The sequence below is a fragment of the Somniosus microcephalus genome, unplaced genomic scaffold (assembly GCF_052327205.1).
Source record: "Somniosus microcephalus isolate GS21.2 unplaced genomic scaffold, FLI_Smic_1.0 scaffold46, whole genome shotgun sequence".
Classification (NCBI taxonomy): Eukaryota; Metazoa; Chordata; class Chondrichthyes; order Squaliformes; family Somniosidae; genus Somniosus; species Somniosus microcephalus.
The window spans coordinates 888911-914223 of NW_028225233.1; the positions used below are offsets into that span (position 1 = coordinate 888911).

The window sequence follows — 25313 nt, forward strand, 5'->3', positions numbered from 1 at the left end:
ACATACGATACCATAGATTAACAGAGAGAAAATAAATCTATCTCTCCCATAGTTTATCAGAGACAGACAGTTATATAATGATTTCCAAATTCTTATGCCGTGCCAGAGCTGACTGATATAGAAAACAGCTCAGTCTCAAATACAGTATCAGAGACCGACAGATACAGAATGAATCTGACACTAACAGTATCAGAGTCAGACAGGTACAGAATGAATCCCACAATCATATACAGTACCAGAAAATGATAGAGACACAATGATCCCCACTCTGATACAGAGAATTAAAGACTGACTGAAACAGAATGGATCTCACTCTCAAACATAATACCAGAGACTGAGAGATACAGAATGTATCTCACTGTCACATGGAGTATCAGACACTGACTAACACAGAATCAATCCCACACTGACACAGATTATCAGGGACTGACAGGTATAGAATAAATCTCATGCTCTCATATGGTATCAGAGATTGACAAATATCTCACACTCACATACAGTACCAGATAGCGACAGAGACAGAATTAATCTAACTCTCACATACAGTATCAGAGACTGACAGGTGCAGAATTAATCGCAAACTGACAAATATGGAATAAATCTCAATCTCACATACAGTATATCAGATTGGCAGAGAGTGAGAATGAATCTCACACTGACACAGAGTATCAGACGGTAACAGACCCAAAATTAATACAGACTGGCACACAGTACAGGAAAATGATAGAGACACCGTTAACCCCACATTAAAGGCTGATTGTTATAGAATGAATCTCCCTCTCATATACAGCACCAGAGATTGACAGATATATAATTACGCTAACAAGCACATACAGAACAGAGGCTGACAGGGAGAGAATGAATCTTACAGTAACACAGAGCATCATAGGGCCTGGCAGATACAGAATGAGTCCACAATCACATGCAGTACAATTGATTTACAGATAGATTCAGTCCCACACTCTGATACAGTAGCAGATACTAGCAGAAATTGAATTAATTTCAAACTAACATCAAGTGCCAGAGTCTGATAGATGCAGGACAAATCCCACATTCATAAACCGAGTAAGTAGCAGATACATGCGGAATTCTTCGGTGAAAGACAGTACGAGAGACTGACAGATTCAGCACTAATACGACACTAACCTGCAGTCCCAGTGAATGACAGATACAGACTGAATCTCAAACTCGCACATCCCAGTGACAGACAGATACAGAATTAATATCACACACACGTACAGTACCAGAGATTGACAGATTCCGAATGAATCCCAACACTGACACACGGTACCAGAGTCTGACGGGTACAGATGGAATCCCACACTGACACATGGTGTCAGTGACGGACAGGAAACGAATGGATCCCACACTCACATACTGTAACAGAGACTGAGATTGAGAATGATTCCCACACTTACATAAATCACCAGAGACTGAATAATACAGAACTATTCCAACACACAGACTCACAGTACTAGAGACTGTCAGATATTGAACTAAAGTGGCGGAGACCACACCGCAAGACGTGAATATAGTGCACTGGTGGGAGGAAGTACATCTAAATTGCTGTCATAGAGTCATAGAGTAATACAGCACGGATAGAGGCCCTTCGGCCCATCGTGTCCATGCCGGCCATCAAGCCCTGTCTAATCTAATCCCATATTCCAGCATTTGGCCCGTAGCCTTGTATGCTATGGCATTTCAAATGCTCATCCAAATGCTTCTTAAATGTTGTGAGGGTTTCTGCCTCCACAACCCTTTCAGGCAGTGAGTTCCAGACTCCAACCACCCTCTGGGTGAAAAAGTTCTTTCTCAAATCCCCTCTAAACCTCCCGCCCTTTACCTTGAATCTATGCCCCCTAGTTATTGACCCCTCTACTAAGGGGAAAAGCTCCTCAGCATCCATCCTATCTATGCCCCTCACAATTTTGTACACCTCAATCATGTCCCCCCTCAGCCTCCTCTGCTCCAAGGAAAACAAACCCAATCTGCCCAGTCTCTCTTCATAGCTGAAGCGCTCCAGCCCTGGTAACATCCTGGTGAACCTCCTCTGCACCCTCTCTAACGCGATCACATCTTTCCTGTAGTGTGGCGACCAGAACTGCACACAGTATTCCAGCTGTGGCCTAACCAGTGTTTTATACAGCTCCATCATAACCTCCTTGCTCTTATATTCAATGCCTCGGCTAATGAAGGCAAGTATCCCATATGCCTTTTTTACCACCTTATCCACCTGTTCCGCCGCCTTCAGGGATCTGTGTACCTGCACACCCAGATCCCTCTGACCCTCCGTCTTGCCTAGGGTCTTTCCCTTCATTGTGTATTCCCTTGCCTTGTTAGACCCCCCAAAGTGCATCACCTCGCACTTTTCCGGGTTAAATTCCATTTGCCACTGTTCCGCCCATCTGACCAACCCATCTATATCGTTCTGCAGACTGAGGCTACCCTCCTCGCTATTTACCACCCTACCAATTTTAGTATCATCCGCGAATTTACTGATCATACCCTTTACATTCATATCCAAGTCATTAATGTAGACCACAAACAGCAAGGGACCCAGCACCGATCCCTGTGGTACCCCACTGGCCACAGGTTTCCAGTCACAAAAACAACCTTCGACCATCACCCTCTGCCCTCGTCCGGAAGAAGTGCTTGGGACCCTGGATAATGGTCTGGGAAATGGTGAATGGACAGATGCTCTTGCAATGACCTTTCTGACTGCAGGGGGCGTGCTGGTGACAAAAGCTCAATCTGATTGGATACATAAAGAAGCCAATCAGAGCGATGCAGAACAATGGAATATCACATCACTCTTCACCAGCCAATCACAACCATTGCCTTCACCCATCCCTCATTAGCATAAGACTGTGGGGGCTGCCTATTTATTCCGAGCGCGGAGCGGGTTTGTGTCATTTTGTTCCTGAATTCGAGTTTGAGAATGGTTGATGAAAAGAAAACAGTTGCCAAGAAGGGCGCCAAGAAAACAGTTACTAAACCGGCAGCGAAGGGCGGCAAGAAGCGCAGAAAGTCGAGGAAGGAGAGTTACTCCATCTACATCTACAAAGTGATGAAGCAGGTTCACCCCGACACCGGCATCTCCTCAAAGGCCATGGGCATCATGAACTCGTTTGTGAACGATATTTTCGAGCGCATCGCGGGTGAGGCTTCCCGCCTGGCCCATTACAACAAGCGGCGCACCATCAGCTCCCGGGAGATCCAGACCGCCGTGCGCCTGCTGCTGCCCGGGGAGCTGGCCAAGCACGCCGTGTCGGAAGGCACAAAGGCGGTGACCAAATACACCAGCTCCAAGTAAAACTGCACGCTGTCCTGAAAGAACAAACCCAAAACAACGGCTCTTTTAAGAGCCACCCACAACCTCTCTGAAAGAGCTACACAAACACATCTCCCTTTAGGCTCAATTTGCTGTAATTATTTCCGTAACAAGAGTGTTTGAGAACGTTTAAAGTTCCAGCTGTAGATTTAGTTTTGTCTTTTCAGATAAGCAGTTTCGCTGACCGGATCGACCTTAGTGTCGCTGTTGTATTTCCCGTCCAGTAAACTACAAACACGGTCCCTGATCGCTCTTTCCCTTTACTCTCAGACCCGTTCACTTGCAGCGCCTTCCGACGAATTAAAAGCTTGTTTTCGAGAGGAGACTCTGATTTCATTCACCTCAATCTCTATAAAAACATTTTCATTTTTTCAATGCCAGTTGTGGTCAATCATTTTATTAACCCGAGAATTCCTGCATTGTAACAACCCTGAATGGGGGTTCTTAGAGACCAGAACGGGGTCAGTTTGATCACTCTGTCCATCTTCTCTTCTCACAGCAGGACACCCAGATCTAGTTTCACTCTTGCAGCAGCGCCCGTGCAAAGGATCGATCGATAATCTGAATCCTCACTTTCACAAAGATTGAGCAGGAATGTGTTCCGTTACAGAATGAATGGGGATTTAATCCCGCCCGTGAAGTTTCGATATTGAACACGGAATTAATCCTGATTGTAACAGCCTGGAATTTGCACAGATGAGATGGAATAAGACACAAGGAATTATTTGGAAATCCTTGGCTATGAGTAAATTTATTGAGGAAAGTATTGGCGGGCTTTTTGAAATTATAAAATCGTTGGCGTCTGACTATTGAGGCAGTTATTTCCGCCCTGTTTTGATTGGCGGGAAAAGCAGACTGTGATTGGTCACCGGGAAGCACCAATGAAATTCACCACAGAGCGACCAATCACAAGTACGCTCTCTGCATTCCTCCAGAAGGCATAAGAAGGGCAGATATGGGAGGAGATTTTCATTCTTTCTTTCAAGGAGTCAATTGTGGAAATTTCTGGAAGAGGAAAAACCGGCGGTAAAGCTCGGGCCAAGGCCAAGTCTCGCTCATCCCGGGCCGGACTACAGTTCCCTGTGGGCCGTGTTCGCAGGCTCCTGCGAAAGGGCAACTACGCTGAGCGTGTGGGTGCCGGAGCCCCGGTCTACATGGCTGCTGTGCTCGAGTATCTGACCGCTGAAATCCTGGAGCTGGCCGGCAACGCGGCCCGCGACAACAAGATGCGGGCATCATCCCCAGACACCTGCAGCTGGCCATCCGCAATGAGAGGAGCTCAACAAGCTGCTGGGAAAGGTGACCATCGCTCAGGGCGGGGTGCTGATTAATATCCAGGCCGTGCTGCTGCCCAAGAAAACCAGCACTGCCAGCTCCAAAAGCAAGTAAAGCGGACAAGATTCAATCTAATAACCCAAAGGCTCTTTTCAGAGCCACCCACTTTATCTGTGAAAGAGCTGGTTACTGTTCAAACATTTTCGGCTATAAACAGGACACTGTCGAGCATGTAGAAATCTAGATCTACAAACACTAGCGGGCTTGCTGTGAGCGAATATTCAGATCGGTGATTCAATGTAGAGAAGGTCTGGCTTCAGAGTAAAACAAAACACACGGAACCCGAACGTGACACCGGCACTCAATGAACATGTTATTGGGAGAGCCGAATATGAACGGATGTTTAGAACCGAGTAGAAAGTGAGTGAGCGGTGAATGGGCTTACCGTTTGTTATTGGGACAATAATTCCATAGGGAGAAATATAAACATCCGGAACCATACAAACATGTCCCCTTTTAATTGGCAGAATTGAACCAGAATTGGAGCTCTGGTTAATTTAAAATATTTCCAATAGTAACTAAAGTTCCCGCCTGTCCCCGCATTAAGAGCTGGCTTTAAAGGTGAGAGTCAGACTTCAGGCACCTCGTTCTCGGCTCTATCCCAGTATGTGAAGTTGGATCAATTTACTATCAGAAATGACATAGTTTCCGACTCACACTGGGCGAGTTCATTCAGTCTATTGGGCAGCTCAATCACATTTCAACCTAGATCGTAAACGCACCTTCAGATATTCACTGCCCCCACTATAAATCCCCAGTTACATTAACACAAGACCTGCACAGTGTGTGCACAGACCAATTTGCCTTGTGCCGATCGCAGCTCTTTCCTTTGCTGATTTGGTGGCTCTTAAAAGAGCCGTTGTTGTATCTGGTGCTAAAGTCTGCAGCTGGGCAGAGTGAGTTTAGGCGCGCTCCCCGCGGATGCAGCGAGCCAGCTGGATATCTTTGGGCATGATGGTGACTCGCTTGGCGTGGATGGCGCACAGGTTGGTGTCCTCAAAGAGCCCCACCAGGTAAGCCTCGCTGGCCTCCTGCAGGGCCATGACGGCCGAGCTCTGGAAACGCAGGTCGGTCTTGAAGTCCTGAGCGATCTCCTGCACCAGGCGCTGGAAGTTGAGGCTTGTAATAAGGGAACATCTATAATTATGGGGGTTTTTAACTATCATATTAATTGGACAAATCAAATTGGGCAGGGCTGCCTTGAGGATGAGTTCATTGAGTGTATTAGGGATGGGTTTCTTGAGCAGTATGTAACTGAACCGACAAGGGGGCAAGCAACCTTAGATCTGGTCCTGTGTAACGAGACAGGATTAATTAATTATGTCCTAGTAAAGGATCCGCTTGGAATGAGTGACCATAACATGGTTGAATTCCATATTCAATTAGAAGGTGAGAAGGTTGGATCTCAAACAAGCGTGCTAAGCTTGAATAAAGGAGACTAAGAAGGTATGAGAGCGAAATTGAGTAGAGTGGATTGGGAAAATAGATTAAAGGGTAAGATGATACATGATCAGTGGTGTACATTTAAGGAGTTATTTTACAACTTCCAAAAAAAATATATTCTTAATTTCCAAACATGCAGCCACTGAGCTTTGAGGCTTTTAACAACGAGTAGACGCGTGTCAAAATAAAACGTTCCCAAACGTAGCTTTGTCTTTTAAACTGTTTACTATAACACCTTACAAACAGAATTACAAAGCAAAATACGTATAAACGAACACGGTCAAAAACTGTATTGCTCCAGCCCTCAAAAGCTTCTACCTTCTCCGGCCTCGTGGAGTTTAAACTGTAAAATGGCTGCATACCATGTGACAATCTTAAGGACTGTACCATTGTAGCAAGAATGAAGGGGGTATCTCAGACTATACTACTGGAGCAAGAAAATAGGGGGTTTCTCAATACAATAAGTCAGTCAGGTAAATTAACTGTATTATACTATTTAACCAATATTTTAAATATTTTCTTTCTTAAACTTTCATGGCTCTTACATTCCGGCCCCTAATTGACTAGGCACATGGAGCATATCAATTACTCAAACATTCTTAAGAGTCATAAACTAATGAGTTCAACATATTTACAATATAAATGTCCACTTTTTTCATTCAGGAACTTTTCACGCTGCTTCTTGTAGCAGGCAGAGCTTTGTGATCGGTCTTTCCAGGGTACTGGTCTTGGTTTGTAAACAAACGCGACGAACAACGCCTCTGGAGTCTGGCATGGTCTTAATTATTTTTCCCATCAACCAAGAATTTCTAGGGGCTGAATCATCCACGATTAAGACGATGTCTCCGACAATGAAGTTCCTCTTTATTTTGGACCATTTTTGACGCTCCTGTAGCAGAGGTAAGTATTCTCTTGTCCATCTGGTCCAGAAAAGGTCTGACATATACTGAACTTGCCTCCACTTCCGACGGGCATACAGATCTTCCTTTTTGAAGACTCCCGGGGGCATGACTGGCTGTGTTTTCAACAACAACAGGTGGTTCAGAGTCAGGGCTTCGAGGTCATTGGGATCATCTGATGTCTTAGTTATCGGTCGGTCATTAATGGTGGCTTCGACCTCACACAGAACAGTTTGGAGTCCCTCGTCGTCAAGCACTTGCTGCTTCAGTACAGAACTGAGTAGTTTTCTTACGGTGCGTATCTGTCTTTCCCAGACACCTCCATGGTGGGATGCAGCCGGAGGATTGAAGATCCACTTAATTCCTGTTTGCATCATGGCTTCCTGTATTTTAAGCTGATTCCAACCTTCAATAGCTTCCCGTAGTTCTCTCTCCGCTCCGACAAAATTAGTGCCATTATCAGAACGCATAATGGACACCTGTCCTCTTCTACAGACAAAGCGCCGCAAGGCGTTAATACAAGAATCAGTGTCAAGCGTGTGTGCCACCTCAATATGAACTGCTCTGATGATCAAACAAGTGAAAAGCACACCATATCTCTTGACAAGGCTCCGTCCTCGCTTTACCTCAAAAGGCCCGAAATAGTCCACCCCTACGTTTGTAAATGGGGGCTTGTCTGGTAACAAACGGTCTTCAGGCAGGTCTGCCATTTTCTGCTCCCCAGCTCTAGCATGTAGCAGTCTGCAAACAATGCATTCGGAGAGTATTTTTCTTATTACAGAATTAGCTCCTGGAATCCAGTATCTTTGTCTTAGCTTCGCAAGCACGTGATTCCTCCCACTGTGTCCAATACTCTAGTGTATATGCTAAAGAATGAGAGTAGCAACCCGGAGGTCCTTAGAAAGGATAGCAGGATGCTTGGCCTCCTCTGGCATAGCCGATTTGTTTAGTCTTCCTCCCACCCTCAGTACTCCATCTTGCAGTGTAGGGTCCAGCTTGTAGATATGACTACCTTTCTTGATTGGAGTATTTCGCTGTAAAGCTTCGATTTCTTCTGGGCATCTTTGTCTTTGACTGAAGCAAACTATCTCCATCTCAGCCTTGGCCAAATCCTCCATGGTCAATGAATTCTTACCCAATGTGGTCTTGTGCTGATGCATATACTGCTGTAGAAGCATTCTCTGCTTATCAGGATTACTTTCAGACTGACTGATAGTGGCTCGGTACTCTTTTCTCTTACCGCTCAGGTGTAGCAGCAACTCTTTCAACCTTAGAAACCATGCAACTGCTTTCCTCAACTGGTGCCATCCTGAGAAATGGTTAACAAGCTTGTTCACTGTGTCAAAGTTCTCTTTCGTAGTTATGAGATTTACTGTGACTGATCTCTTGACTTCGACGTCGTCTTCAGCAATCTGACTTGGCATATCTGGTCTTTCTGGCCATGATCTCTCTGTTTCCAGCAGATAACTTGGGCCTTGTATCCAAGTTTCACTCCTCATGAAGTTTTCAGCCTTCAATCCCCGTGAGGCTTGATCTGCTGGGTTTAATGAGGTGTTTACATACCTCCATTGAGATGGTTGTGTAGCTTCTCTAATGGATGAGATTCTGTTTGCTACGAAGGTCTTGAAGCGTATCCTCTCGTTCTCTATATACTTCAGCACCGTCGTGCTATCCGTCCAGAAGACAGATTCTTCTAATGGGAGCTGTAACTCTTTCCGCATCACCTGGTCAACTTTAACTGCAACAACCGTTGCCGTCAATTCCAGTCTCGGGATGGTGACCTGCTTCAGCGGAGCCACCCTGGATTTCCCCATGAGGAAGGCACAATGTTTCTGGCCCTGTTGATTTGTCAGCAAGAGGTAAGTAGCCGTGCCATAGCCATCCTCACTGGCATCCGAGAAATGATGTAGTTGAGCCGTCTTTGTAACTCCAAAACTCACAGGCTTGATGCATCTACTGACGTTGAAGCTAGAAAGTTGTTGCAAATCTGTCAACCATCTGAGCCATCTCTGAGCTTGACTTTCTGGGATATTTTCATCCCATCCTCTCTTGTCTCTACACAGCTCTCATCGGATCAGCTTCACCGGCAGAATGAGTGGTGCCAGGAATCCAAGAGGGTCGTAGATGGAACTGACCACGGAGAGAATCCCTCGTCTTGTGGATGGTCTTTCGTTCACCATTATTCTGAAGTTGAATGTGTCTGACTCAATGCACCATTGTACACCAAGAGCTCTCTCAATAGGAAGGACATCGTGGCTCAGGTCCAGATCTTTGACTTCAGTGGCTCTTTCCTTTTCTGGGATAGAAGCTAGAACTGCTCTGCTGTTGCTTATCCACTTAGTCAGAAGAAATCCTCCATTCAAACACAGAGTCCTAAGGTCTCTTGACAGTGCGATGGCATCGTCTTCTGTTGACACGGACTTCAGACAGCCACCGACATAAAAGTTTCTGAAGATTGTCTCCACAGCCTCTGATGGTGCTTTGCCTTCGCCATCTTCTGCAGTTTTTCTGAGAGCGTAGCTTGCACAGCTGGGAGATGATGCGGCTCCGAACAAGTGTACAGCCATTCTACATTCCACCATCGCTTGACTAATGTCGCCATCTGGCCACCAAAGGAAACGCAGAAGATCAGCATCTTCATCAGGGATTCTGACTTGGTAGAACATTGATTCTATGTCTGCCATCATGGCAACGAGCTCTTGTCTAAATCTAGTCAAGACGCCAATGAGGGTATTAGTAAGATCAGGACCTTGAAGCAGCTGGTCATTCAGTGAAGTTCCTCTGAATGAGGCGGCGCAGTCAAACACTACACGGATCTTTTTCTTCTTTGGGTGATACACACCGTGATGAGGAATGTACCAGATCCTTCCATCGTCTCTGTTCAACTGTTCCTCGGGCACTTTTACAGCATAGCCTTTCGCTATGATGTTTCTCATGAAGCCTTTGTAGTCTTCGTGAAAGTCGGGGTTCTTGTTCAGCTTTCTCTTTTGACTGATGGCGCATTGCTCTGCTATGCAGCGATTGTTCGGCATCTTCACGGTCTGTCTTCTCAGTGGCAAACCAATGTGATAGTGGCCATCAATGAACTGTGTAGACCTTGTCATCAAATCCATGAACTGATGGTCTTCTTGTGACATCTCTGTCTTTTCCTCACAGCTGCGTTCTGAAAAGTCTGCGTTGAACTGTTGTATCAACAGCTCTTCGATGCTTGCAATAGAGATACAATTAACTGTTACATTTTGTCGTTGCTCCTTGTTCGACTTGTTGCCATCATCTCTCCTTACCGGTCCATTGACTACCCATCCAAGGGCTGTCCTGACTGCGTAGGGTCTGTCATCCTTGCTGTTTTTCACCTGCCATGGTTCCATAGTTTTGTAGGCATTGGTTCCAATTAACAGGCCAATTTCTGCTTCAATATATGGGAGACGCACCTTTTCCAGGTAAGGCCATCTCTCCACATCCTTCTGCAGGGCTAAGTTTCCTATTTTAACAGGAATCTCCCTCTGTGTGAAAACATTAGGCAGGTCTATGAAGTCCTTCTCTTCAAGTCCACACACTTCTAAGTCTGACAGGATATAACTTTGCATTGACTTCTCATGACCCATGGTGCGTAATAGGATTTCTGTTCTTCTGCCTCTAACGTTCAGCTGTCGCATGAGTGATTCTGTGCAGAACGTTGCTGAACTGCCTGGATCCATGAAGGCGTAAGTCTCCACAAACTTCTCACTCCTCTTAGACTTGATCTTTACTGGTACGATGGCAAGAATACAATCACTGTCACTGGCCCCAGTGAATCCACAAGTCTCTGGTTCTAGCGACACCAGAGCACTTGAAACAACCTTCTCATCGGTATTGTTTTCTTCACTCTTCTTAGAGACTTGTTCTTCTTTGTGGGTATGCAGCAGACTGGGATGTTTCCGAGTGCACTCTCTGCATGTTGTTCTTTGCTTACAGTTTCTACTCAGGTGCCCCTGAGAGAGACATCCAAAACATAGGCCATTGTACTTCAGGAATTCGATTCTGTCCTTATGTGTCTGTGCTTTGATGTCACTGCAGAAATCCAATGTATGATTCTTTTGGCAGAATAAACATGGCATCTGAAAGGCATTAGCAGGCGTCACTGTGCTGCTCTTTTTGGGAGATGAGTTCTGAGACCTTTCTTCCCCAGCCTGAGTGACGATAGTTGCAAAGCTGCTTCCCCTGGCACCACCTTTCCTGAGAGTCTTTGATTCAGCAGGCTTGGCTTTCACTCTTCCATCAGTAGTCGGGCTGACATCCTGGATGTTTCCAAACAATGGGTCCCTAGCAATTTTAGCCTGTTTGTCTATGAAATTCACTAAGTCTGCAAACCTGGCTCTACTTTTCCGTCTCTCCATTATCTCAAAGGCTGTTCTTCTCCATTGTTCTCTCATCCTGTAAGGAAGCTTAGAGATGATGATTCTCATAGTCGTAGGATTGTCCATCTCTTCCATGAATTCAACATCCTCCATGGTGTTGCGACATCCTATGAGAAAAAGAACATATGCGTTCAATGCCTCTCCGTCCTCCGATCTGATCTGTGGCCACTTGGTAGCCTTTTCAATATATGCAGTGGCTATCTTCAGCTCATTACCATAGTGCTCCTGCAGCAACTTCCTGGCTTCTATGTATCCCCGGTCCGGTCTCATGTGTTCACAGCTTCTGACCAGGTCTTGTGGTTTACCACTGGTGTACTGTCCCAGGTAGTACAACTTATCACTGCTGCTCTCTGTTTTGGAGTCAATGGCTTGTTCGAAGGATCTGATGAAGGGCTTATACTTGAGTGGGTCGCCTTGGAACACTGGTATGTCTCTTTGAGGGAGTCGAAACAGATTCTGTTGCTTTACAAGCATCTCTGTAATTTCGTTCTGACGTTGCATCACTCGGTATAGGCTTCTCTCTGAGTCTTCAGGCCTCTGGTGGTCATCAGCAGGGTCTAGTCTAGACCGTCTGATGTCTGGGGTAGCATCACATGCTCCTGTTAGTGGAGAGGCCACTCTTCCACGCTGTAATGCCAGGAGATGGCCTTCGGACTCTCTTTTAACTCTTGAAGGTGCCCTGGATCCAACTCTATATGACAACATTGACTGGCAGTATTCGCTCACGCCATCCTGTGAGCCTTCATAATCTTCATACACACCCAACTTGGCATCTGAGACCGCAATAGCTGTTTTTATCTCCAGCTGTTCTTTCTTTGCCTGCACTTGGGCCTGTTGGGCCTGCAGTTGGTCGCACTGTTGACTCACAGCGCCAGGGACCCGGGTTCGAATCTGGCCTCGGGCGACTGTCTGTGTGGAGTTTGCACATTCTCCCTGTGTTTGCGTGGGTTTCCTCCGGGTGCTCCGGTTTCCTCCCACAGTCCAAAGATGTGTGGGTTAGGTTGATTGGCTATGATAAATTGACCCTTAGTGTTAGGGGGGATTAAATACGTGGGGTTACGGGGATCGGGTGGGATATGTGTCGGTGCAGGCTCGATGGGCCGAAATGGCCTCTATCTGCACTGTGGGGTTTCTGTGATTCTGTGAGTCTTCCCATTCAAGGGCTTGCTTCTCCACTAAAGATGCTGCGTGCGCCATCAACGTTGCCCGTTCAACCTCCTCTCTCTTGCGTCGCAACAAGCTTGTGGTAGAAGCGACTGACCTGTGTCCAGAAACAGAGCTACCTTCTTTTCTATTTTTGCTCAGTCTGGCTGAAGTCTCTGAAATGCTATCATCTGGTCCGACTTCATCATCAACTTTATCTTTCTCTGCTGTATCAGCACCTTGACGAATCCTTAACATCCACTGTTCTGTGGCCTTGGCATAGTCCTTAATGCTGGATGATTTAAGATCAAACCAGTTGTTCTGATCAGCTTTTCCCTCTTCTTCAGACAGAAGTGCTAATACATCTTCATTGAGTACATTAAATTCTTCATGCAGCTTGGAGAAATTGTAATGCATTATGTCTTCAGCTTTCTTAATATTAGCATTATCTTCCATGAGACAATCAATTATCTTCATTTTTTCAGTTATCTGAGCTAATTTAGCCTTCCTTGCACCTATGCTTCTATGTAACTTCTCTTCCATTGCCTTTGGGGTGAGCTTTATTTCCCTCTTTTGGCCAACAATCCTTCTGGCTGGGGGAAGCTCCTCACGGCTCCATAAGGCCTCGGCCATTTTACCCGCAGCTCTTATTTAGCTTCTCAATAGAATGAACAAAGCAAGCAACAGTCACTGTACCTTCGCTTTCTTATATTGTCGTCTGGCTCCGTGACCATTCATGTATACGTTCGCCGACAATTCTGTCCTTTCCGTCTTAGGGAGCAAGTTTTTGACTAATGTAGTGGCGCTTCTTAATTTCCAAACATGCAGCCACTGAGCTTTGAGGCTTTTAACAACGAGTAGACGCGTGTCAAAATAAAACGTTCCCAAACGTAGCTTTGTCTTTTAAACTGTTTACTATAACACCTTACAAACAGAATTACAAAGCAAAACACGTATAAACGAACACGGTCAAAAACTGTATTGCTCCAGCCCTCAAAAGCTTCTACCTTCTCCGGCCTCGTGGAGTTTAAACTGTAAAATGGCTGCATACCATGTGACAATCATAAGGACTGTACCATTGTAGCAAGAATGAAGGGGGTATCTCAGACTATACTACTGGAGCAAGAAAATAGGGGGTTTCTCAATACAATAAGTCAGTCAGGTAAATTAACTGTATTATACTATTTAACCAATATTTTAAAGTATTTTCTTTCTTAAACTTTCATGGCTCTTACAGAGACTATGAAGGTATGAGAGCGGAATTGAGTAGAGTGGATTGGGAAAATAGATTAAAGGGTAAGATGATACATGATCAGTGGTGTACATTTAAGGAGTTACTTTACAACTTCCAAAAAATATATATTCCACTGAGAAGAAAAGGGTGTAAAAGAAAAGACAGCCATCCGTAGCTAAGTAAAGAAATTAAGGATAGTATTCGACTAAAAACAAGGGCATATAAGGTAGCCAAATCTAGTGGGAGGATAGAGGATTGGGAAAACTTTAAAAGACAGCAAAAAGTAACAAAAGATTGATTAAGAAAGGGAAGATAGATTATGAAAGTAAATTAGCAAAAAATATAAAAACAGATAGTAAGAGTTTTTATAGTAATATAAAAAGAGAAAGGGTGGCTAAAGTAAATGTTGGTCCCTTAGAGGATGAGACCGGGAAATTAATGGTGGGAAATATGGAGATGGCAAAAACACTGAATGAATATTTTGTATCAGTCTTTACAGTAGAAGACACTAAGAATATCCCAACACTGGACAAACAGGGGGCTATGGGGGGGGGGAGGAGCTAAACAAGATCAAAATCACTAAGGAAGTGGTACTCGGTAAAATAATGAGACTCAAGGCGGATAAATCACCTGGACCTGATGGCTCACATCCTAGGGTCTTGAGGGAAGTGGCGGGAGGGATTGTGGATGCATTGGTAATAATTTTCCAAAACTCCCTGGAATCAGCAAAGGTCCCGGCAGACTGGAAAACTGCTAATGTTACGCACTTATTTAAAAAGGGCAGTAGACAGAAGGCTGCAAACTATAGACCGGTTAGCCTAACATCTGTGGTAGGTAAAATATTGGAGTCCATTATTAAGGAGAAAGTAACAGGACATTTGGATAATCATAATTTAATAGGACAAAGTCAGCATGGTATTATGAAGGGGAAGTCATGTTTGAGAAATTTGCTGGAGTTCTTTGAGGAAGTAACATATAGGGTGGATAAAGGGGAACCAGTGGATGTAGTGTATTTAGACTGCCAAAAGGCATTTGACAAGGTGCCACTCAAAAGATTATTGCTTAAGATAAAAAATCACGGGATTGGGGGTGATATTCTGGCATGGATAGAGGATTGGCTATCTAACAGAAAGCAGAGAGTTGGGATAAATAGTTCATTCTCGGACTGGCAATCAGTAACTAGTGGTGTTCCACAGGGGACAGTGCTGGGTCCCCAACTCTTTACAATCTATATTAATGATTTGGAGGAGGGGACCGAGTGTAACATATCAAAGTTTGCAGATGATACTAAGATGGGAGGGAAAGTAGTGATTGAGGAGGACATAAAAAACCTGCAAGGGGACATAGACAGGCTAAGTAAGTGGGCAGAGATTTGGCAGATGGAATACAATACTGGAAAGTGTGATGTTATGCACTTTGGCAGGAAAAATCGTAGAGCAAGTTATTATCTTAATGGCAAGAGACTGGAAAGCACTGAAGTACAAAGGGATCTGGGGGTCCTGGTGCACGAAACTCAAAAGGTTAGCATGCAGATGCAGCAAGTGATTAAGAAGGCCAATGGAATGTTGGCTTTCATTGCTAGGGGGATAGTATATAAAAATAGGGAGGTATTGCTTTACTTGTACAAGGTATTGGTGAGACCGCACCTGGAATACTGCATACAGTTTTGGTGTCCATACTTAAGAAAAGACATACTTGCTCTCGAGTCAGTACAAAGAAGGTTCACTCGGTTAATCCCGGGGATGAGGGGATGGACGTATGAGGAGAGGTTGAGTAGATTGGGACTCTACTCATTGGAGTTCAGAAGAATGAGAGGCGATCTTATTGAAACATATAAGATTGTGAAGGGGTTGGATCGGGTGGATGCGGGGAGGATGTTCCCGATGATGGGTGAAACTAGAACTAGGGGGCATAGTCTTAGAATAAGGGGCTGCTCTTTCAAAACTGAGATGAGGAGGAACTACTTCACTCAGAGGGTGGTAGGTCCATGGAATATGCTGCCCCAAAAAGCTGTAGAAGCTACATCATTACATAAATTTAAAACAGAAATAGACAGTTTCCTAGATGTAAAGGGAATAAAGGGTTATGGGGAATGGGCAGGAATTTGGACATGAATCTAGGTTCGGATCGGTCATGGCCGCGTGGGTAGCGGAGCGGGCCCAGGGGCCATGTAGCCTGATCTTGCTCCTATTTCGTGTGTCTAATTCTGTTCGATTCAGGAGATGGTTCAGTGATAGTAGATTGGCGGTTAGGATCAGATCAGCCATTATCTTACTAATGGCAGAGCAGGCTCGAGGGGCCGATTGGCCTACTCCTGCTCCTATTTCTTATGTTCTTATGTTCTTAAGGGCGGTTTGCGGATCAGCAGCTCGGTGGATTTCTGGTAGCGGCGGATCTCCCTCAGAGCCACAGTGCCGGGTCTGTAGCGATGGGGCTTCTTTACTCCGCCCGTAGCTGGAGCGCTCTTCCTGGCGCTTTGATCGCCAGCTGTTTGCGAGGAGCTTTGCCTCCGGTCGATTTGCGCGCTGTCTGCTTGGTTCTGGCCATTTTCTGAACCGATCTCAGCACAATCTGGAACACACGGACTGTTAATGCGGAATCTGCTGTGTGTCCGCCTTGTTATACACATTGAGGGACCGCCCCAAGCACTGATTGGCTGGAGACCGGCGCCCAGACACTTTAATCCCAATTCTGACCAGTCAATGAAACGCTGGACTCTCAGACCCCGATTGGCTGAGCTGGGATTAATCGCCCATTTCAAAACGCCCGCCAATTTTAGTGCAGGAAATAACCGTTTTGACACAAATCGATTTTATTCTGCACAAATTGAAAGGATCATTGCCGGAATCATTGAAAGTTTTAAATGTACCTTCCTGGGCTTGGTGCTTTAGGGCCCTTCTCCCTCTGGGCTGTTGATGCTGACAGGAGCGGGGAAAGGGACCCGCGCCAATCTCCCGCTCTTCCACTCGATTCCTCTCACCTCTCCTCTCCAGCCCATTCAGAATTTCCCTCCGCCCGTCCCATTGTGAGGTTAGCCGCCGCTTTCAGGGGAGAGGATCAGAAATCAGTCGCTTCTCTCTGTCCCCGTGGAGCCTGTGAGATGGGCTTGGCCAATAATCTGTCATTCGGGAACTGTGCAGTGAGAGATCTGATACTCGGCACATTTTAGATTGCTGAATGGAGATTTATTGCCGCCGGTTACAGCTCAGAGGCTGACAAATTAAACCTGTTCATAGAACAGCGCAAGGAATGTGTGACGGTGAACGCAGAATAACAGAACGAAGGCCCGACCAGCCTGCTAATTATTACAATTATAATCATTACAGTACAAGACAATGAACAAATGTATAGATGTGATGTGGCTTTTCACTGAGGAGAGAATGTGCCGTCTGGGCAAATAAACCTCTCTCGAACCTTGGTGCTACCGAAAGCTAAATTCGAAAATTCCAAAATCCACAACGCAGCGCAATCCGTTTCTAATATTTCTGGCTACAATCTATTTCTGACCACAATCTAACCCCGCTCCCGTCGCAAGGTCACTGCTCTCTTTGTGAGGCGTTGGGTGGCTCTTAGAAGAGCCTTTGTGTTGTGTTTGGTAAAGAGTCCAGTTGTTCAGCCGCCGAATCCATAGAGAGTGCGGCCCTGCCTTTTCAGAGCGTACACCACATCCATGGCAGTGACCGTCTTGCGCTTGGCGTGCTCAGTGTAGGTGACCGCATCCCTGATCACATTCTCCAGGAAAACCTTCAGCACCCCGCGGGTCTCCTCGTAGATCAGACCCGAGATCCGCTTGACACCGCCACGGCGAGCCAGGCGGCGGATGGCTGGTTTGGTGATGCCCTGGATGTTGTCACGGAGCACTTTACGGTGCCGCTTGGCTCCGCCTTTGCCCAGTCCTTTGCCTCCTTTACCGCGGCCAGTCATGATGATTCTTCAGTCAAATTTCTGCTGAATGAAAAACGAAAGGTTTCTGGCTGCTCTTATATACAGCCGACTCCGACCTGACTGAGAAAGCGCAGAGTGAGAGAGGCGGGGAGCGGAGGATACAGAGTGAGAGATTGAACAGAGAGAGCGGGAGGGGAGGAGACAATTTCAAGAGTGACAGACAGAGCAGAGAGCGGCCTCTGATCTTCCAGCTCCACCTCCAGCTTTCTGCAACCGCCAATTTCAAGCCGTTTATCGACAGTAGAACCGAAACCCAGCGCTCCGCACAAACCCATACAGACTCGGACTTTATATTCAAGGGTTTCCTGAAACCAGAAGCTTTTTAAATAAGGTCCTGTTACAATTAACTATCAGTAATATTCCCGCCTATATACAGTCACTTCCATCACAAGTCATCCCGTCTCCTTCCATGTCAATCTCTGACCTTATTCCACCTCCCCACACAGACGGGTTCAGCAGTTTACAAACACTTTATTCCAGGTGATTTGGAGAATCTCATGTGTTGGGGTTTGAGTTGTGACGCGGGGTATCTCCGCCAGTGTCACCGTCTCACAGAGACTCTCATAAGAACATAAGAAATAGGAGCAGGAGTAGGCCAATCGGCCCCTCGAACCTGCTCCGCCATTCAATAAGATCATGGCTGTTCTGATCCTAACCGTCAATCTACTATCACAGAACCATCTCCTGAATCTCACAGAATTAGACACACGAAATAGGAGCAGGATCAGGCTACACGGCCCCTGGACCTGCTCCGCTACCCACAGGGCCATGACCGATCCGAAACTAGACTCATGTCCAAATTCCAGCCCGCTCCCCATAACCCTTAATTCCCTTTACTTCTAGGAAACTGTCTATTTCTGTTATAAATTTATGTAATGATGTAGCTTCTACAGCTTTCCATGGACCTACCACCCTCTGAGTGAAGTAGTTCCTCCTCATCTCAGTTTTGAAAGAGCAGCCCCTTATTCTAAGACTCTGCCCCCTAGTTCTAGTTTCACCCATCATCGGGAACATCCTCCCCTCATCCATCCGATCCAACCCCTTCACAATCTTATATGTTTCAATAGGATCGCCTCTCATTCTTCTGAACTCCAATGGGTAGAGTCCCAATCTACTCAACCTCTCCTCATATGTCCATCCCCTCATCCCCGGGATTAACCGAGTGAACCTTCTTTGTACTGACTCGAGAGCAAGTATGTCCTTCCTTAAGTATGGACACCAAAACTGTATGCAGTATTCCAGGTGCGGTCTCACCAATACCTTGTACAACTGAAGCAATACCTCCCTATTTTTATATTTTATCCCCCTAGCAATGAAAGCCAACATTCCATTGGCCTTCTTATTCACTTGCTGTACCTGCATACTAACCTTTTGAGTTTCGTGCACCAGGACCCCCAGATCCCTTTGTACTTCAGTACTTTTCAGTTTCTTGCCATTAAGATAATAACTTGCTCTACGATTTTTCCTGCCAAAGTGCATAACCTCACACTTTCCAGTATTGTATTCCATCTGCCAAATCTCTGCCCACTGACTTAGCCTGTCTATGTCCCCTTGCAGGTTTTTAATGTCCTCCTCACTCACTACTTTCCCTCCCATCTTAGTATCATCTGCAAACTTTGATATGTTACACTCGCTCCCCTCCTCCAAATCGTTAACATAGATTGTAAAGAGTTGGGGACCCAGTACTGACCCCTGCGGAACACCACTAGTTACTGATTGCCAGTCTGAGAATGAACCATTTATCCCAACTCTCTGCCTTCTGTTAGATAGCCAATCCTCTATCCATGCCAGAATATTACCCCCAATCCCATGATTTTTTATCTTAAGCAATAATCTTTTGTGCGGCACCTTGTCAAATGCCTTTTGGATGTCTAAATACACTACGTCCACTGGTTCCCCTTTATCCACCCTATATGTTACTTCCTCAAAGAACTCCAGCAAATTTGTCAAACATGACTTGCCCTTCATAAAACCATGCTGACTTTGTCCTATTAAATTATGTTTATCCAAATGTCCTGTTACTGTCTCCTTAATAATGGACTCCAAAATTTTACCTACCACAGATGTTAGGCTAACCGGTCAATAGTTTCCAGCCTTCTGTCTACTACCCTTTTTAAATAAGGGTGTTACATTAGCAGTTTTCCAGTCTGCCGGGACCTTTGCCGAGTCCAGGGAGTTTTGGAAAATTATTACCAATGCATCCACAATCCCTACTGCCACTTCCCTCAAGACCCTAGGATGTAAGCCATCAGGTCCAGGTGATTTATCCACCTTGAGTCCCATTATTTTACTCAGTACCACTTCCTTAGAGATTTTGATCGTGTTTAGGTCCTCCCCCCCCCCGCCTTAGCCCCCTGTTTGTGCAGTGTTGGGATATTCTTAGTGTCTTCTACTGTAAAGACTGATATAAAATATTCATTCAGTGTTTTTGCCATCTCCACATTTGCCACCATTAATTTCCCAGTCTCATCCTCTAAGGGACCAACATTTACTTTAGCCACCCTTTTTCCTTTGATATAACTATAAAAACTCTTACTATCTGTTTTTATATTTTTTGCTAATTTACTTTCATAATCTATCTTCCCTTTCTTAATCAATCTTTTTGTTATTTTTTGCTGTCTTTTAAAGTTTTCCCAATCCTCTATCATCCCACTGATTTGGCTACCTTATATGCCCTCGTTTTTAGTCGAATACTATCCTTTATTTCTTTACGTAGCAACGGATGGCTGTCTTTTCTTTTACACCCTTTCCTTCTCAGTGGAATATATATTTTTTGGAAGTTGTAAAATAACTCCTTAAATGTACACCACTGATCATGTATCATCTTACCCTTTAATCTATTGTCCCAATCCACTCTACTCAAACCCGCTCTCATACCTTCATAGTCTCCTTTATTCAAGCTCAGCACGCTTGTTAGATATCCAACCTTCTCAACCTCTAATTGAATATGGAATTCAACCATGTTATGGTCACTCATTCCAATGGGATCCTTTACTAGGATATTTTTAATTAATCCTGTCTCGTTACACGGGACCAGATCAAAGGTTGCTTGCCCCCTTTGTCGGTTCAGTTACATACTGCTCAAGAAACCCATCCCTAATACACTCAATGAACTCATCCTCAAGGCAGCCCTGCCCAATTTGATTTGTCCAATTAATATGATAGTTAAAATCCCCCATAATTATAGATGTTCCCTTATTACAAGCCTCAACTATTTCCTGATTGATACTCCGTCCAACAGAGTTGCCACTGTTCGGAGGCCTATAGACTACGCCCACTAGTGATTTTTTCCCCTTATTATTCCTTACCTCCACCCAAACTGTTTCATTATCCTGATCTTTTGACCCAATATCATTTCTCTGTATTACAGTGATTCCTTCCTTTATTAACATAGCCACCCCACCTCCCCTTCCTTCCTGCCTGTCCTTCCTGATCGTTAAATAACCTGGTATGTTTAATTCCCAGGCATTGTCACCCTGCAGCCATGTTTCTGTAATGGCCACAAGATCATACCCATATGTAGTTATTTGTGCCATTAACTCGTCTATTTTGTTACGAATGCTACGTGCATTCAGATAGAGAACTTTCAAAGATGTTTTGTGACACTTAGTTCCTGCTTTTGCCCTTTTTATTACTTTACCTTTTACACCATACCCTCTGCCCCTTCCTGACATGCTCTGGTTTTTTATTTCCCCACTGCTACCTAAGTCTATGACCTTCTCTGTTGTCATTTTTATTATTTGCTCTCCAGGAACCTCCCCCCCACTAGTTAGTGTTAGAATAAAATTTTGCTGGACAAGATTTTGCTGGAAAAGGCACAAACAACAAATTCGCTGACTGGGACTAATTGAATCACTGCACAATGAGACATACCACGCTTACGCATGGCTGGAACAAAGTTCATCTCGTGTCCTGACTGGGACTAATTGAATCACTGAGGACTAACAAGGTTCACTGGTATCCTATTATCAAACTAATCACATTCCGCCGTTGACGCGGACGGATCAAGACGGAATGAAGACCTTTCGCAATCACTGAAGAGGCAGAATTGGCAACACAAGTGTGTAAACTCCTGACTGGAGGAAAATAACGATATGCGCTAATAAACGAATTGATTGAATGAATGTAAATGATCTAAAACCAACTTCTTGGAATTTTATATAAGCTCGGCACGTACTACAATCGAGGAGAAGGTGCTCTCACAGACCGTGTGGTTGCAGACGCTTCTCCCAGAGCTCTGTCATTTATTAAAGTTGTCTCTCTTACTCAAAGTCTAGTTTCCGAGGAATTATTTTTCCTACAACATTAGTTTAAAGCCCTCTCTGCAGCCCTAGTTATATGATCCGCCAGGACTCTAGTCCCAGCACTGGCCAAGTGAAGCCCGTCCCAACGGAACAGCTCCCTCCTGCCCCAGTACTGGTGCCAGTGTCCCAGGAAGCAAAACCCATTTCTCCCACACCAGTCTTTGAGCCACGCATTTAACTCTCTAATTTTATTTGTCCTAGCCAAATTCGCTCGTGGCTCAGGTAATAATCCAGAGATTATTACCCTTGTGGTTCTGCTTTTTAATTTGGCCCCTAGCTGCTCAAACTCCCTCAGCAGAACCTCCTTCCTTGTCCTATCTATGTCGTTGGTACCAACATGGACCACGACAACTGGATCCTCCCCCTCCCACTCCAAGTTTCTCTCCAGTCCAGAGGAGATGTCCTTAACCCTGGCACCGGGCAGGCAACACAGCCGTCGGGGCTCTCGCTCTCGGCTGCAAAGAACTCTATCTATCCCCCTAACGATACTATCCCCTACCACTACAACATTTCTTTTAACTCCCCCCACTTGAATGGCCCCCCGCTCCATGGTGCTGTGTCCAGGTTGCTCATCCTCCCCGCAGTCCCTGTTCCCATCCTCACAGGGAGTAAGAGCCTCGAACCTGTTGGACAAGTGCAAGGGCTGCGGCTCCTCCAACACTACATCCTGGATCCCCGCACCTGCCTCACTTCTGGTCACACCTTCCTGACCCTGGCCACAGACTACATCTGAATTAATTAATCTAATTGGTGTGAATACCTCGTGATACACAGAGTCCAGGTAACTCTCCCCCTCCCTGATGTGTCTCAGTGTTTGAAGCTCGGACTCCAGCTCTTCAACACGGAGCCAGAATTCCTCCAGCAGCCAACACTTTCTGCAAATGTGATCACCGTGAGCATCAATGGTGTCCACCAGCTCTCACATATTGCAGCAGCAACACATCACCTGATCTCCCATTCTATGTAATTAATTAAATGTATTAATATTATTCTTAAATACCCTGTGCCCCGATTCTAGATGGTGAATATCACACCTTAGAAACTATAAACCAAAGAGATTTAAGCTTAAAAAGGGAGAAATACTTACCAACCAATCACTTACCCGCTTTCTGGTGACGTCATACATGGATTACCTTTTACCTCTCTCCTTCCCTCCGAGTTCCCAGACTGGAGATTGGTAAACCTTACCTGGTCTCTGGGGCCTTTATACAGCCGCTCAGCCCGCGGTTCTCGCACTGTAGACCTTACCTGGTCTCTGGGGCCTTTATACAGCCGCTCAGCCCACGATTCTGACACTGAGGCCTAACTGGTCTCTGGGGCTTTTATACAGCCGCTCAGCCCGCGATTCTCGCACTGAGACCTTACCTGGTCTCTGGGGCCTTTATACAGCCGCTCAGCCCACGATTCCCGCACTGAGGCCTTACCTGGTCTCTGGGGCCTTTATACAGCCGCTCAGCCCGCGATTCTCGCACTGAGACCTTACCTGGTCTCTGGGGCCTTTATACAGCCGCTCAGCCCGCGATTCTCGCACTGAGGCCTTACCTGGTCTCTGGGGCTTTTGTACAGCCGCTCAGCCCGCGATTCTCGCACTGAGGCCTTACCTGGTCTCTGGGGCTTTTATACCCCCGCTCTGCCGCTCGAGATTCCCTGAACCTGTGAACCCCTGAAAATGACCATAACCTGAGACTGGAGCCGAACACCCCCCAGTTAGTGAGGCCCGGCCCGGACATCCCATTCTGTGTTTTATTGCAGACACTTGGGCAGGGGTGGGTGCAGCGAATGTCAGCGAGTCACCAGGGAGCCGCGGTTCATTTGAAATGATTACAATCGGGAATCTGAGCCCGGCCCCGGGACATGGATCATCTGATTCCGTGATCAGCTCTTTTTGGAAAGACGTGGGTGGCTCTGAGAAGAGCCTTTGGGTTCAGATGTTTACAAGTTGTCCTTTTTATTTTCTTTTGGGCGCTGCTTTCTGAGGCTTTGCTGATTTGGGCTTGGCCTTGGGTTTTTCCACCTTCTTGGCCGCCTTCACCATTCCGCCTCTGGCCTTCTTGGGGCTCTTGGGCTTCTTCGCCGCCGCCTTCTTCCCAGCCGCCGCTTTCGCTGTCTTTTTTGACGTTGCTGCATTCATGGTGATCGTTTTCTTGGCTGCTGGTTTCTTGGCTGCAGATTTCTTGGCTGGAGATTTCTTAGCTGGAGATTTCTTGGCTGCTGGTTTCTTGGCTGGAGATTTCTTGGCTGCTGGTTTCTTGGCTGCAGATTTCTTGGCTGCTGGTTTCTTCACCTTCTTTCCCTCTTTCCGCTGGGATTCCTTCTTAGCGAGCCTGAAGGAGCCCGCGGCGCCCGTGCCCTTGGTCTGCTCCAGGAAGCCGTTTTCCACTTTCCTCTTGATACTTAAATTGATCAGTGAACGCTGCCTCAACACATCGAAGCCGTTGGCAGCCAGAACCTTCTTTATCGCCGCCAGGGACATCCCCTTGCGATCGCTGCCACTCGCCACAACCTTGAGGATCTGTTCGCCCAACGTGGGACCGGCAGGCTGGGAGCGGGGAGCCGCCTTCTTCTTCTTGCTGGGAGCCTTGGTTTGAGCGGCGGCGGCAGGAGGAGCCGTTTGGGCGGCTGCGGTCTCAGTCATGTCCGGGACTCTGTAGAAAATCTCTCTGACAGTCAGAGCTGGGTCAGAAATGTGGCCAGAGGCGGCGGCACAGAGCTACTTATAGGCAGCGAGCGGACGGGGCGGAGACATCCTGCTGTCAGCTCCCGGCCCCTCCAGCCCCTCTGTGTTTCTCTGTCCTTATTAACTCTCCGATTCCACTTAAACTCGAGCACTCCACATTCCCAGACTGGCCTCTTTCTCTCTGGAAGACTGGAATGTTTGCTGTCGAGAAAGTTTCATCAGAATTCAAGACAACAATTTCGATTTAAAACCGTTTCATTGCTGCACTGATCGCGCTCTCTCACCCAATCGCGGAAATGTTCGCTGTTTGTCGACTGAAATTTGAAATCAACTAAAGCTTCACGTTTAATTCCCACTTCAGGGCTGAGCAGGGGAGCAGGGCGATCCTATGACAGGGAAATCTTTAAATTTTACACAAGAGGGTCTCTGAAATCCGGCGATGGGAGCGGACACACAAACACAGTGACATTAGTCTAACCCACCCGCCCCTTTAACACACTCGCTGACACAATGTTCACTCTGCTCATTCACAGCACTATCTGTTCCCAGATTTACAGTTCACAGGAGAGGTTTTCCTCTCCGCTCGGCCTGTGCTGCCGATTCTC

The 25313-nt window shown here is 46.0% G+C and overlaps 1 protein-coding gene across 1 annotated transcript; it reads right to left on the reverse strand.

The window, feature by feature from the left end:
• Positions 1 to 23906: 23906 nt before the first annotated feature.
• On the reverse strand, positions 23907 to 24666 carry LOC147083677 (histone H1-like). Its single transcript, XM_085980139.1, has one exon. It carries the CDS (start codon positions 24664 to 24666, stop codon positions 23980 to 23982), a length of 687 nt encoding a protein of 228 aa, XP_085836265.1. The 3' UTR covers positions 23907 to 23979.
• Positions 24667 to 25313: the final 647 nt, after the last annotated feature.

What these genes read in the sequence shown, in the direction of transcription:
- LOC147083677 (XM_085980139.1), bottom strand. Translation starts at nt 24,666, where the DNA reads ATGACTGAGACCGCAGCCGCCCAAACGGCTCCTCCTGCCGCCGCCGCT.